The 13,048-nt window shown below is 57.9% G+C and overlaps 1 protein-coding gene across 8 annotated transcripts in view; it reads left to right on the forward strand.

Annotated features, from left to right (window-relative positions):
• CACNA2D2 (calcium voltage-gated channel auxiliary subunit alpha2delta 2) overlaps window positions 1-13,048 on the forward strand; it is a 138,058-nt gene that overhangs the window by 59,389 nt on the left and 65,621 nt on the right. For all 8 annotated transcript variants that reach the window (XM_047693305.1, XM_047693321.1, XM_047693312.1 and 5 more), the window contains exon 3: window positions 9,855-9,971. In XM_047693305.1, coding sequence (XP_047549261.1) covers window positions 9,855-9,971 — 117 coding nt within the window. The remainder of the gene's footprint in view (window positions 1-9,854; window positions 9,972-13,048) is intronic.

The raw sequence follows: 13,048 nt of genomic DNA on the forward strand, positions 1-13,048 counted from the left end.
ACCACAGGAGGCCACAGCTACCTCCCAGCCTTAGTTCTATCTCCGTCTTTCTCCCTATACCTGACTCTCATGTTTTCACAAAAGCAGCTGGCCTGAGGGCCTCTCCTTGTGATTGGTGCTGTCATTATTTGGCGACGCCTTCAGCAGCCAGTCTCAGGAGCAAAGGGCAGACTTCCAGCCTGCAAGGCCTGGAAAGTCTGGCCCTGTAGGAGAGCGTGGGGCAGGGAAATCTGTGAGGGCCTTGGGAGCAGCCCTGGAAGGAGGCCCCATGAGAAGCCAGCAGCACCTTGCATTTGACCTTTCATCGTTGAGGGAACACCCCCAAGGCCTGGCTGAGGCAGCTCAAGGCTGTGTGGATCCCGAGGGCGAAGGCTCATGCCAAGCCACACACCTGGTAAAGAGCAGGGCCAGGATTCAGGCCACAGCTTTTTAGCCATTCTCTGCTGCAAGTGGAGGGGGCTCCGGGGATGGGAAGGGCTCCCCTTGGGACAGATTCTGACTCTTTGCCACTTCGGTTTCCTTGTCTGTGAGATAAGAAGCCGCCCAGCTGCTGAGCACCTCCTGGTGCCCTTGTCTTAGGTCGGGGAGGGGGACGGATAAAGAAAAATCAGGTGGGCCCGCGCCCCCCTTCCCAGGCCCTGCTGAGAGGGTGGAATGGAGGTGATGTGGGCAGAGGAAGTGGGCTTTGTCCTTTGCTCTGTGCCTTAGGGCCAGCCTCAAACCCATCTCATGAGGGTGTTTATGGGGGTAAGTTTCTATCACTCTGGACTGAGGGACAGTCACTTAGATAAGATCTCCATAACAGCTAGAGCCATGAAATGATCAGGAGTCTTCCCTGGGCCACCAAGGGTCTGCTGGCGCCCCTGCCCTCCGACTCCCAGAGCCCTGCACCCTGGCCTGCCAGGACTCTCGCCCCCGAGAGGCAGAAGGTAGGGCCTCACAGGGCCCAGACAGGCGCAGGGGTAAAGGGACTGAAGAAGCCAAATGGCAGACCAAGTGACCAGGCCGTGTGTGGAAGAAAGGAGCTGTGCCCCCAGCTCTGAGGGCAGGGTCCACATCTAAGGCCATGCTGGGCCAGGGCTCTTCAAGGTGGTGACCAGGCTTGTGGGCAGGGGTGTGGGTGGGGGCTTCTGGGACCCTATGACCAGGATCTGCTGACTGGAGCTGAGAGGCCCAGTGTCATGGACTCCTCCACCCCCAGCCTAGTCTCCAGCCCGTTTCTCCAGCCGACAGAGCCTTGGTTTCTTCAGTTGTAAAATGGGGACGATCACCATACCTGCTTTTGAGGAGCGTTCCAACTCAACTGGTGAAGCACTGAGCCCTGGCTCACCACCTGGAGGGGAGGGCCTGTCACCCCGCACTGTCTCTCCGTAGCTGAGAGGCTGAGGCGTCCTGGGGGAAGGAAGGTGGGGCCCACCCTGCGGGGAGACAGGGAGAGAGCCGAGCCAGGGTGGGTGGCAAGGGGGCCCAGACGCTGGCACAAACAACCTGTTTCCCATAAACACAGGCGCCCACACCAGCCACACGAGTTGGGAAGCGCGGGTGTGTTTACTCACACTCCCCCGTGCCGGCTGGTGTGCTGGGCACAGCTTCCCTCCCAGCTGCCTCAACAGCCGGTGGCTCCCGGCTCAGGGCTGGCAGCCAGCAGGGGCTCTGGATCTGCCTGCAGTTGCATTCACCTCGGGCTCCCGTCCCCTGCTCCTGAGGCTCTCTGGGACCAAGTCTGGGGGACAGGGGCCCTAAGATTCTCCTCTGGTGTCCACGCGGCTGGGCCATGACATGCTCCCCTACTCTGCAGGAGCACGTGAGTACACAAAGGCCTGGGGGCCAGAACTGTCAGCGACCCACGCCTTGTGTTTGGGCAACAGGTGTCCCTCTAGGAAGGTCCAGGCACCCTCCATCACCACAACCCGGCTGCTTTCCACTGGGGTGTGGACAGCACCCAGACACCTGGGCACACCCAGAACTGATGGTTGCCCAGTGCAGGCGGGTGGGGTTGCAGGGGCCCTGGTGCCCCGTGGGCCCTAGGATGCTGGGGCTCCAGGTTTCCGCTTCTCGGCTCTGGGAGCACCTTGTCTGAGCTGGGCGGCGGCAGCCGTGGGAGGATCGTGCATCACCTCTGTGAGGTCGGGGCAGATTCTTGACTGGAAGGGAGTTGCCATGGCCTTGCATCACCCTTTTGAGATACACAGGTGCCCAGTGCTGACACAGGCAGTCAGGGACACTGGAGTATGCCCTCCCAGCCCCATGGACTTGACCTTCTGGCACTGTCATCTCTGTGATAGCGAGACAAGCCCCTACCCTATCAGATTCCTTTCTCACTTCCCACCCACCCCAGACAACTTGCTTGGCCACCAAAGGAGCCAGAACCTAGGGAAGAAAGTCACAGACTACAAGCTTCACATAGGTGCACAGGCGTGGGAAAACTGCTGTCTAATGACAGCAGCCTAGAGACCAGCAGCTGCACATGACCATGAGTGAATTCCTGCTCAGCACCCTTGACGGCTGCGCTTGCATGCTTCCTGTGACGGGGAGCTCCCTCTCTATCCAGGCAATGTTCCCACGGCTTGGGAGTCCGAGTGTGGGAAAGTTCCTCCAGTTTTCCCTAAGCTGGAAAATGCCCCATCATCACGGGTGCCATCAGGAACCTCAGACCTGGGCCCTCAGGAACATTGGAGAAAGGATTTGTGCTTGGAGCTGGGTGGAGCCATGCCCCCCCCCCCCCCGCCCCCAGGACTGCTCTCACCTGAAATACACAGGCCCTAACATGCAGAGGCCTTGCTCCAAGTCAAGTCTGGAATAATGGATGGATAATCAGGATTACTGTGGTTTTAAAGTCAGCTTAGAAATTCACATCTGTTTCAGAGGCTGAAGATGGGCCACACCCAGGAATGGGCCCTGCACACGTTCTATCTTGGAGGCTCAGGCCTTGCCCTGTGGCGAGCAGTAGACCTTACAGAGGTGGGGGTCTGTGTGGGGGGCAAGTGCAGGGAGGGCCTCACAGACTGGCTCTAGCTCAACTGGGAGGATTGGGTTTATTGTTTTGTGTTGGGTTTTGTGTCTTTTGAAAAACAAGAGACTGAGCCTTTTTATGACATGGATTTTACAACGTAACGAGGCAGCGTAATTTCCCATTCTCAGCAGCAAGTGCACTTTTTACACTAATTGCATAATTAGACATAATGTACTAATTGCGGTAATGGATGACAGTCAACTAAACTTTAACTTTTAAAAACAGGGAGGCGTTGCTGGGGGTGGCGGTGGGGCTCTGTGCCCCTGTGAGTTTTTCTAAGGGAAATCTGCCGGTGAGAGCTTCTAGCAGCTGCCTCTGGGGGGCTGAGGGGCCACTGAGCCACCAGAACCTTCTAACCTGATGGTCTAGGCCACACTCTCCCTCCCCTGAGCCTCCTGGGCGGCTACCTCCCTTTCTGCTCAGAATCCGACTGCCAGACTCCCTTTTGCCCTCCACACACCCCTGTACTCCTCCTGCTAAGGGGCCCACTGACTTCTCCTCCTCCCAGCCTTTACACCTGCCACTCCTCCTGCCCACTCCCCTTATCCCCCCACCAGCCCCAAGTCCAGCAGACTCCCACCCAGCCTTTCAGCCTCTCCCCTGTAAGGCCTTCCCAATCTTTTCCCAGACGCCCCCATCACAGGCAGGTCAGCCCCATCCCCGGTGTCTCCTGCCTGCCTCTCCCTGCCACTACCCCTCTGCTGTTAGATGACTGGGCGAGTCCCGGGAGGGCTGGGACAAGATCTGGTCCATTTCTGCTTCCCCAGGCTTAAGAGGGCCACAGAGCCTGTGGCATGAATGTGGCGTGCGGAAATGTGAGGATGTGGGGCCAGGGCTGGGGAGGAAGTGGAGCAATTAATGGGCCACCGATCTGGGGGGCCACATCCTGACCTGCTCCTGGAAGCCAGGCCAGGAGCCCTCCTCCCTGCCCCCACACCGCCTTCGTGTTCTCCACTGGAGCCTACTCAGGGCCGCGTTGGCATGGCCTGGGTGGTGTCTGTGACTTCCCGTAAACGGGGGTTCATTCCAGGAAATACCTGTTCAATATGAATGTTAATCATGTGGCAGCCAGCACCGCAATGTCCTGACCCTGCTTGTGACGTGACACCATAGATGGCTAATTGGGGAGCCCCCCCCACTGCGGGACAGTGGCAGGGTGGCATGGCCACATGAGGGCTGCCGTGACAGTTGGGGAATGTCAGCAGCTGAGGGACATGTCAGCATGTGGCCCACGACCCCTGCCGGTACACTGACCATGTCCTGTGAGGGGCCCTTGCTGTGCTCTAGGGTGACGGAGGGGGCTGCTCCCCGGCCCCCCAGAGAGCTGTCGGTCACACACAGAGACCAGGGCCTGGCATGTCGCCAGAGCAGCTGGGTCAGGGTTTTTGCACCCGGGGGACAGTTCCCCTTGTCCATCAGGAGCTGGGCTGTGGAGCTCAGGAAAAGCCCAGGAGCCACAGCCTGTCCTGCATCTATCCCGAGTGCTCTCAGGGGGAGAGGACCACAGGGCGCCTGGCTACTCCCTCGATCCTATGGTCTTCAGGGGTGATTAGCAGCTATGTCAATACCCTCGATTTCCCCCACAAAGCCAGGGGAAGGAGTAATCCTGCCTGTGCCCTGCCCAGGAACCTGGGTGGTGGGAGGGGGCAAGGGTGCTGGGGCAGTCAGCTAGCTGAACACCGAGCTCAGCCTGAGCGTTTGAGGAGACAGCCAGAAGCAGGGCCCAGGCTGTGTCAAATCTTTCTCGTTCCATTTTCTTTCTGATTTAATTTTCCAGAGATTAGGGCCCGTTCACCTTCACTGCAGAGAGGAGGCTCACGCGCGCCTGTTTTTGCTCCTAGGGTTGGGTGGTTGGTTAGTTGATCAGGCTGATTTTGCTGGTCCGCCCCTCTGCCCCTCCAGAATGGATCTCCTGCCTCCCATAGTCCTCAGGTCTTCCGTGTGACCCTGACCTGCCCCCCAGGGCCCCTGCTGATGCCCTGTGCTCCCTTCACCTTCAAGTATGGGACTAAGTGCGGAAAACCAGACTGTACAGAATGGGACCCGAAGCAAGGGCTTTGGGGCAGACAGATCCAATTCGAATCTGAGCTCTCCTGTAGAACTTAAGCTCTCTGGCCTTCAGTGGCCTGTCCACTAAATGGGCATGATCAGAAGAGTCCCTCTTCAGGTTGTCCAGGATCAGTGAGGTCAAGTATGAAAACATCTGCCCCAGGGTGGCCAGAGCCAACACACCATCCTCCCTCTTCCGACTTTGCCCTGCTCCGCTTCTCCTCGCCTTCCTTTTCCTCCCCTTTCTGCACACCTTACTTCTCTCCCTGGGCAGGTTGGGTTCTGGCTCAGGGTTAGGCCCCGCCACCGCCAGCTTTCGGGGGCCCGTTGTCTCCTGTGGTGGCTGTCTCTGTTCCCAGGTACCTCAGAACTCAACCCCACTCCTAGTCAGGACACTTGGGAGCTGTGGGGACGAGGCTGGCTCCATCTGCCCCCGTGTGGATCCCTGTGCTGCCCATCCAAGGTCACCGTTCTTCCACGTGCCCTCTGGGTTCACCTCCTCTCTTTATGTACAACTACCCAGGGATGCAGGGGGCTGGACAGAGGTTCTGGGGCCTCCACAAGCCCTGGACATCCCTAGGCCAAAAGGCTGGCCAGAAATACTGCTTGACTAAAGAATCAGTAGAGCTGAGAGAAGGCTGGGGTTGAGGCCAGCACCAGGGGTTGGGGGGAGGGGGGTACTGGGGGGGCGGGAGGGAGGTGATGATGAGGGGAGGGATGGGAGACAGGTCTCCATAACTGATGGGGGGAGGTGCCCTCAAGGGGAGGAGGCCATTGGTATCTGGCACAAGGGAGAGGAGCCAGGGACCCCTAGGAACAAGGGGCTGCAAGCTGCCTCCTGAATTATTGTCCCTTAGGGTCTCAACTACCCCCATTCTCCCTGTTCTACATGCTCACCTGGCTCCAGCCAGCTTGTCTGCTCGTCCGCTGCCCTGGCCCACTACTACTCACCGTGTCTGTGGGATAGAGCCCCTGCCGCCCCTCCCCCATCACGGCTGGTATCAAACCGCAACCTGTAGGCCAGCTGCTTCTGCGGAGGTTGGGGCCCTGGAAGCCGTGCTGCTGTGAGAGCTGTTGGGTTTTTCCAGTTAGCTCGCTGGGCCAAGGACACCAGCGGGCATGCAGTCCTGCTGTGGTGGCCGAGGCCCCGTTCCCGGTGCACGCCGGCCTGTCTGTCACATCCGAGCTGGGGCCAGGGACCAGGGCTGGAGTCTGGGGTCTAGGGGCATCAGCCCTGGCTATGCTGTCTGCCCTGGGTTCTCCCGGGCTTCCTGTGGGGCCTCCAGGGAGAAAGCACCTCCTCAGAGAGCATCAGTGGAGAAATGACCTATCTCCCAGCGCTGGACCATCTGCTGAGCTCGATCCCTTGGGTCTCATTGGGACATGGGGCTCAGCTCATGGCCCACCCCAGGGGACAGGGGCAATTGGAACAAGTCCAGGGGAATGTTACGAGGGGTGAGGCAGTTGGGGTAGAAAGAACGAGGGCTGTTTCGTCTCAAAGGCAAATCGAAGGGATTGGGGGACAGGGTTGGCTGGTAGCTTGACTGGCTCCTGCAGCTCTAGGATTTAGCCCTCATCTCCCCAGAAACGCCTCCTAGCCCATTTTACCACCTTTGCTCTAGGAAGGATTTAGAAAGGCAGGGAAGGATGGAAGGGAAGCATGGACAGCATGAGCAAAAGTGTGGTAGTGGGCGTCAGGATGGGCTGGGGACCCAGAAGCCTTCAGGGGCATGCCAGGTCAATGGCGGGAGAGGCCTCAAATGCTGGCACCAGGGCCAAAAAGAGGGCGATCCTAGAGGGCCCCTGGGACAGGGAAAAAGTGTGGCAGATAGAGCCCCAGGCTCCAAGAGGTAGCATAGCTGCAAGCAGGCATACAAGGGTCAGACCAGGTCTAGCTGGTCCCAGAGCTCTGCTCTTGAACATGGAATTGGGCATATGCATTTTTCCAAGGGTCTGTTACACACAGGCCCCGAACTTGGGGAAAGTTGGAAGAGAGCTGGCCTTGGCTATACTGTTATCAGTGGCATCCCTGTGTCTGGGCCCCTCTGTTGTCACTTCCAGGGCTCAGGCTGAGGTGTTGGAGACAAGGACAGGGTGGCTGGAGAGGGGCTGCCCAGGGAGGCCTGGGAGGAGGGTGAGGCTGGAGGTGGGCCAACCCCAGGAGACAGAAGTTGTCTGCCCAGGAGTGGGCGCCAATGGGTTCAGTTCCTTAGTGTGCAGATCCAGCAGGGCGAGTAGAGGCAGGGAGGAACACGATTCCTTCTGCAGAATTCTGGTGATCTCCAACAATAGCAGTAGTGACAATAACATAGGATCCTTGCAGTCCTCCATCAGCCTGCAAAGCAGGGACTGCTGGTCTCTCATTTAATAAATCAGACACTGAGCTTCAGAGATGAGGTGACTCTTGGCAGGGTGCCTGCTTTCAAGCCCTGATGCTGCCTTTCAGAGCCCTGGGGTATGATCCTGATACCTGGAGACCCACTCCCTCTGGGGCCCCTGAGCCCTGGCCTAGGCACCATGCCAATTTGCAGGGGCACCCTGGACCCAGTGGGGAGGAACTCCTGGGCCCCCAGAGGAGAGCTGTCAGAAGGCTGCTCTGATCAGGGGCTGCCACTGCTATGGACAGCCCTGTTTGGGACACGTGGGAATGACCTTGACAGGGGAGTCAAGTGTGGGAACTTCATCCCTTGCCCTGAGAAGCCAGGCAGCTGCGCCCTCTGCTGGTGCAAGTGGGCTAAGGGAGCACTCGGCCGAGGCTTCCACCAGTGTGGCTGAGACAGGGCCTCCACACGTCCCCTGTCCCCCGTGCTTGGGAAAGGGTATATTTTTAAAGTCCTGATATCTGAGGGGGCTCAGTCGGTTAAGCGATCGACTCTTGGTTTTGGCTCGGGTTGTGATCTCAGGCCCTGATCTCAGGGTCATGAGATCAAGCCCCGTGCAGGGCTCTGCACTCAGTGTGTGGCATCATCTTGACATTCTTTTTCCCTCTGTCCCTCCCACTCATGCTCTATAAATCAGTCAGTCAATCAGTCAATCTTTAAAGCCCTAAAACGTGGGAAGGAGAAGTTTGGGAGGATGAAGGACCTGGCTTTGCTACTTGGGGTCAAATGGCCTTGACCTGTCCTTTCGTTTCTGAGTCTGTTTCCCCCCGCAGAGGGCATTGGTCTCCAGCCTCCTCCCCACATTTCTCAGTGACACCCCCCCAGCCCCCCCACCCCGGGCTCAGGCCCCTCCTTGACCTCTGTCTCCATCACTGCCTCCCATCTGGGGGCTTCTGCCTTGAGGCATGACCCAGGGAGCCCAGGGAGCAGCCTGGCCCTGGTGCCCACGTGGGGTCCCCATCTTCCCTGCTCTGAGTCCAGGCCTCACGCCTCGCCCTCTAATCGCCACTGCTCTGTGGGAAGGAGCGAATTCACCACAAATTATTTTGTTCTAAGAGAAGGACAAAAAGAAAAGAGAAGCTGGGAGGGATGGGGGGTGGCAGGAGGAGGAGACTGCCTGAGCCGGCTTTGTGTGGTACTTTAACCCTTGGACTGCTGGGCACTGGCTGGGTGGCAGGGCTGGGCTTGGGCACGCCTCGTCCCCCACCTCCCCCACCCATCTGCTGCTGGAGGCCTTATCTCCTCCACGTCTTGCTGTCACTCTCCCGACCTTATCTCGCCTGCCTGTCTGTCTCTCATCAGCTGCCTCTCCCACCTCCTTACCTCCTCCTCATCACCTCTTCTCTCTGTCTCTCTGCGTCCCTCCGTACACAGCCCGATGGCACAGCCCAGTGGCGGCCATTCGGTGGTGGCATGTGACCTCAGTGAAGGAGTCAGCTTGGGGAACAGACCTCCTGGGGTCATCTGGACGGACATGGGCAGGGGTATACAATGCGCACACTCACACACGTGCACACACCCAAGACCCGAGCCTGGAACAAAGAGGCCCACTGAATTCACTTCCTCGACTCCCGCAGAAGCCCTAGGCAGCATCTAGAGGCCCTACCCCACCCCACCCCCAACACCCAGGCCCGGGGCACGCAGATGGGTGTGTATTGAGCCATAACACACACACTCACACATGCAGAAGCAAACTGTCAGCTTTACACCCCAACGTGCACGTGTGCACAGACCCAGTCCCCAAGGAGGAGAGAGGGGCCGATTTGTTTTCTCCACAGGCCTTTTCCCCCTTGTCTCCGCCCCCATATTCTGTGCCCTGAATAACAGAGGAACCCCTGGGGGTGCCCAGGGTTCCACTACAATTCTGTAAGTGCCCGGGGGCAGCACCAGCAAAAAACGGTATGGATGCCTGAGTCCTTGGGGAGCAGTGGCTAGGTGTTTCTGACGCATGTGTGGGTGTGTAGGTGTGTATAGTGAGTGTGGCAGTGTCTTCGTGTCAGCAGGCATGTGGTATGCAATGTGTGCTTATTGGTTCCTTCTCCCCCCACGCACACACCCTGCCTCCTCTCCAGCCCATCCTTCCGCCTCTGCTGCTCTCAGCTCCGAACTCGCCAGAGGGGTGTTGCTCCTGCCTCCTGGGGGAGGAATCCCAAGTCCAGAGAAGGCAGTGACAACCCTGTCCAACCAACCACAATCAGGGCTAGCTGTGGAATCTGCGACAGGAGCCTTCCTTCAAGTTCAGGAGGGCACTGGACCCAGCCCGCAGACATCCATGCTCTCTAAGTGGCCAGGGCCAGAGTTGGAGCGGGGCCAAGGGCTGGACCGTACTGGGCAGAGAGGATATGCAGGGTACTGTGGCATGGGAATGGGGGACTGCCCTAGCCTCACCCCTGACTCCTGCTTCCTTCTAGATCTACAAGGACAACCGGAATCTGTTTGAGGTGCAGGAGAATGAACCCCAGAAGCTGGTGGAAAAGGTGGCAGGAGACATCGAGAGCCTGCTGGACAGGAAGGTGCAGGCGCTGAAGGTAGGTGCTGGTGTGGGGTTGAGGGTGGGCCAAGGGGAGGGGCCCTGCGTGGCCCAGGCAATGTCCTTGCCCAATGTGACCATATGGCCCTCTTGGCCCTTGGAATTCAGGCTGGGCCATCACAGGCAGGGCAGTGCCCGCCTGGATGTGGGCAGCTAGGGCAGGAGCAGATGGTTTTATCAGGAAGAGGCTCCATGAAGGTGATCTGGGGTATTGGGGGCCTTATGTGGGCATGAAGATGGGGCCCAGGCAGTCTTAGAGTCCTCTGATTCCTCTGCTCTGAGTATGCCTCCCTGCTGGTAGCTGGGAGGGTGGGCTGCAGCTCTGGTGGGAGGGAGTGTGGAGTGGCCCTGAATGGCCCACAGCGAATGCTGGAGCCATGTGATGCTAGGGGTTGAAGCCCCTGCTCTGCCCATGACCTTGAATGTTTCTCTGCCTCCCTCTGAGTCCAGTCTCCCTGTCTAATCTTGGAGAGGTTGTGCCTATCAGCTCGAGGGTGCTGCCATTCCGTGAGTTGGCAAACCCTTCTAGGCTGCGTGAACGAGTTGTATGAAGCCAGCAGACCCCCGCCTTGGCTTCCACCCACCCCTGGGTCGGAGGACTTCTGGAGCTGCAAGGTTGCCCTGGGAGGGTTGTGCAGTGAGTGCCCAAGCTGCCCCCACCATCAGACGCACCGCACCACTGCCCCAGCCCCGGCCTGTGCCAAAAGGAGGAGTACAATCAAAAGGAAAGGAGTAGTGATACACATGACATGGATGAACTTGAAAACATTCCACTAAGTGAAAGAAGCTATCCACAAAGACCACCTATTGTGTGATCCCATTTGTGTGAAATGTCCAGAATAGGCAAATCCATGGAAATGGAAAGTACATTAGTGGTTGCCTAGGGCTGGAAGGGAGGCGGGAAGGGAGGGGGATAAGGAGTGTCTGTTAATGGGTAAAAGGTTCCTTTTGGGGGTGATGAAAATATTCTAAAATTAGATTGTGGTGATGGTGGCACAACTCTGTGCTAAAAAACCAAAACACTGAATTATATACTTTATGTGGGTAAATTTTATAGTATGTGAATTGTATCTCAGTAAAACTAGTTACAAAAAAGGATGAGGAAGTCCACACAAGCCATGACCAGGCTCAGGCCAGGGGCCTGGCTGGGTCAGATCAGGGCAATCACCTAGCCCAAACACCTACCACATCCAGGCCCCAGGAGAGAACTAGGACCCCTTTCCCCGGGAGCTGGGCCCCGCTGTCCCCTGAGGTCCCCTGCCTGCCCATCCTGTGTGACCTGCAATCATAGAACAGCAAGAGGTTGGCATTCTGGGACCAGAGGCCCAGAGGAAGTGGATCCTGACGGCTTCCCACCCAGTGTGGATCCAGACAACTTGGAGCTGGGCTCAGCCCAGCCCAGTCTGACTTTCGGGTTCAGGATTTCCTGATCACAGGTGGGGGTACAACTGGAGAAAGGAACTGCCATGGGGTGGAAGTGAAGCCCAGCCTTTAGCTGGGACAGCAGTCCCTTGGAGTGGGGCGGGGGGGGGGGGTCCAAGAGTGTCTCCCCTGATTGTAAGAAACATTTGCTGCCCATCCACTCAGTACTTGCTTTCCTAGGACTGGGCCTGTCCTCTCCCGTCTCTCCTCTCTTTGTCTCTCTCTGTCCCATTCATCCAGACTCCTCATTCGCCTACTACTTCCTTGCTTTGCTCCAGTTTACAAAGTGCAGGCCCCCAGTCCTGAACGTGAGTTGAAATCTTCTGATAAATTCAGGAAAAGGCATCCTTTGGGCCTTCAGGCCTGCTGCCCACCCCAGCTTTAGGACAGATGCTCCACTCGTGGAGCCCAGGGCCCAGCCCCCTGCCCATCCTCTCCTGGTACTACAGCACTGGGGTCCCGCCCCAAGCTCCTCCCCCAGCTCCTAGACAATCAACCCTGACAGCCTGGCAGGGAGGGAGAACTCAAGGCCTGGGTTCTGATCCCAACCCTCTACCTATACCCCACATGCTGTACCCCACCCCATGAGGCAGGGCAGATGGCTCTCTCCTCCCCCCGCCCCCCCGCCGCATCTGCAACCTAGCCCATGGCCTGGTCCACCGTTGGCGCCAAATGCAAATTACTCTCAACAGACGAATGATGGAATAGGGTCTTCACTGATGGGGTACTCACCATGTGTATATCTGACACAGGCCACTCTCACAGCAGCCCTGTGAGGGAAGCTCACTTCACAGAGGGGAGGGACACTGGGATCTGGACATGCCGTGCATCAGGCCAGGATGTGAACCCAGGTCACTCTGATGCAAAGCCAGCCCTTTGACTCCCCGCAGGATTCCTGAGGTATGCACAGAGCCCACAGCCCTTACCTGCCCAGCATCCTGCTGGCCACGAGCTTCCCCCTCCTCCAGTGCTCCTGGCTCTTGGCCCACAAGATGGTTCTGTCCATATCCCCAGAGGAAACAAAGGATAACCATCCTTCCCCTGCCTTGGTCCTAATTGTTCAGGATGAGCTTTGGTCTTAATTATGTTTTAAATTTGCTTTTAATCAAGTTCTGGCCCTTCTCTCCTCCTTTCCCACATTTGTTTGCAGCCTGAGTGCTTATGGAGGCAGGGATGTGGGGGGCTGGACCCCTCACCCCCCACTGCATTGTTCCTCTCTCCCTGGACCCCATCCAGTAATCCAATTTAAAGCCTCTTGCTCTGGTCTGGAATTTTAATTCAGGGCTTGCAAAGAGGAATCTGAGCAACACAGGGCGGAAGTTCACGGTCTCATCTAATCAGGGACAATCAGATGTTTGTTGCGAGTTTCTTCAAGCTGCACAAGGTGATTCATGGGGCTGAGAGTCAGGCAGGAGCAGGCCAGGTCAGGGGCCTTGCAGCACAGGCAACCAGCACTCTCAAGTCCAGGAAACCCGCTGGGCCTCAGCTTTGGACACCTAGAGGAGAGCTGTCTTGTGTCTTATACTGCCCAGGGAGAAGGGTCCTCTGAGCCAGGGCCCACTTTCTAAGGGTCCTGAGTCCCAAGAGTGGGGGAGGGGAGGTGCCTGAGTTCTTACAGCACAGTGGAGGCAGAGATGGACCCAAACCAGGACT

The sequence above is a fragment of the Lutra lutra genome, chromosome 1 (genome assembly GCF_902655055.1).
Source record: "Lutra lutra chromosome 1, mLutLut1.2, whole genome shotgun sequence".
Lineage (NCBI taxonomy): Eukaryota > Metazoa > Chordata > Mammalia > Carnivora > Mustelidae > Lutra > Lutra lutra.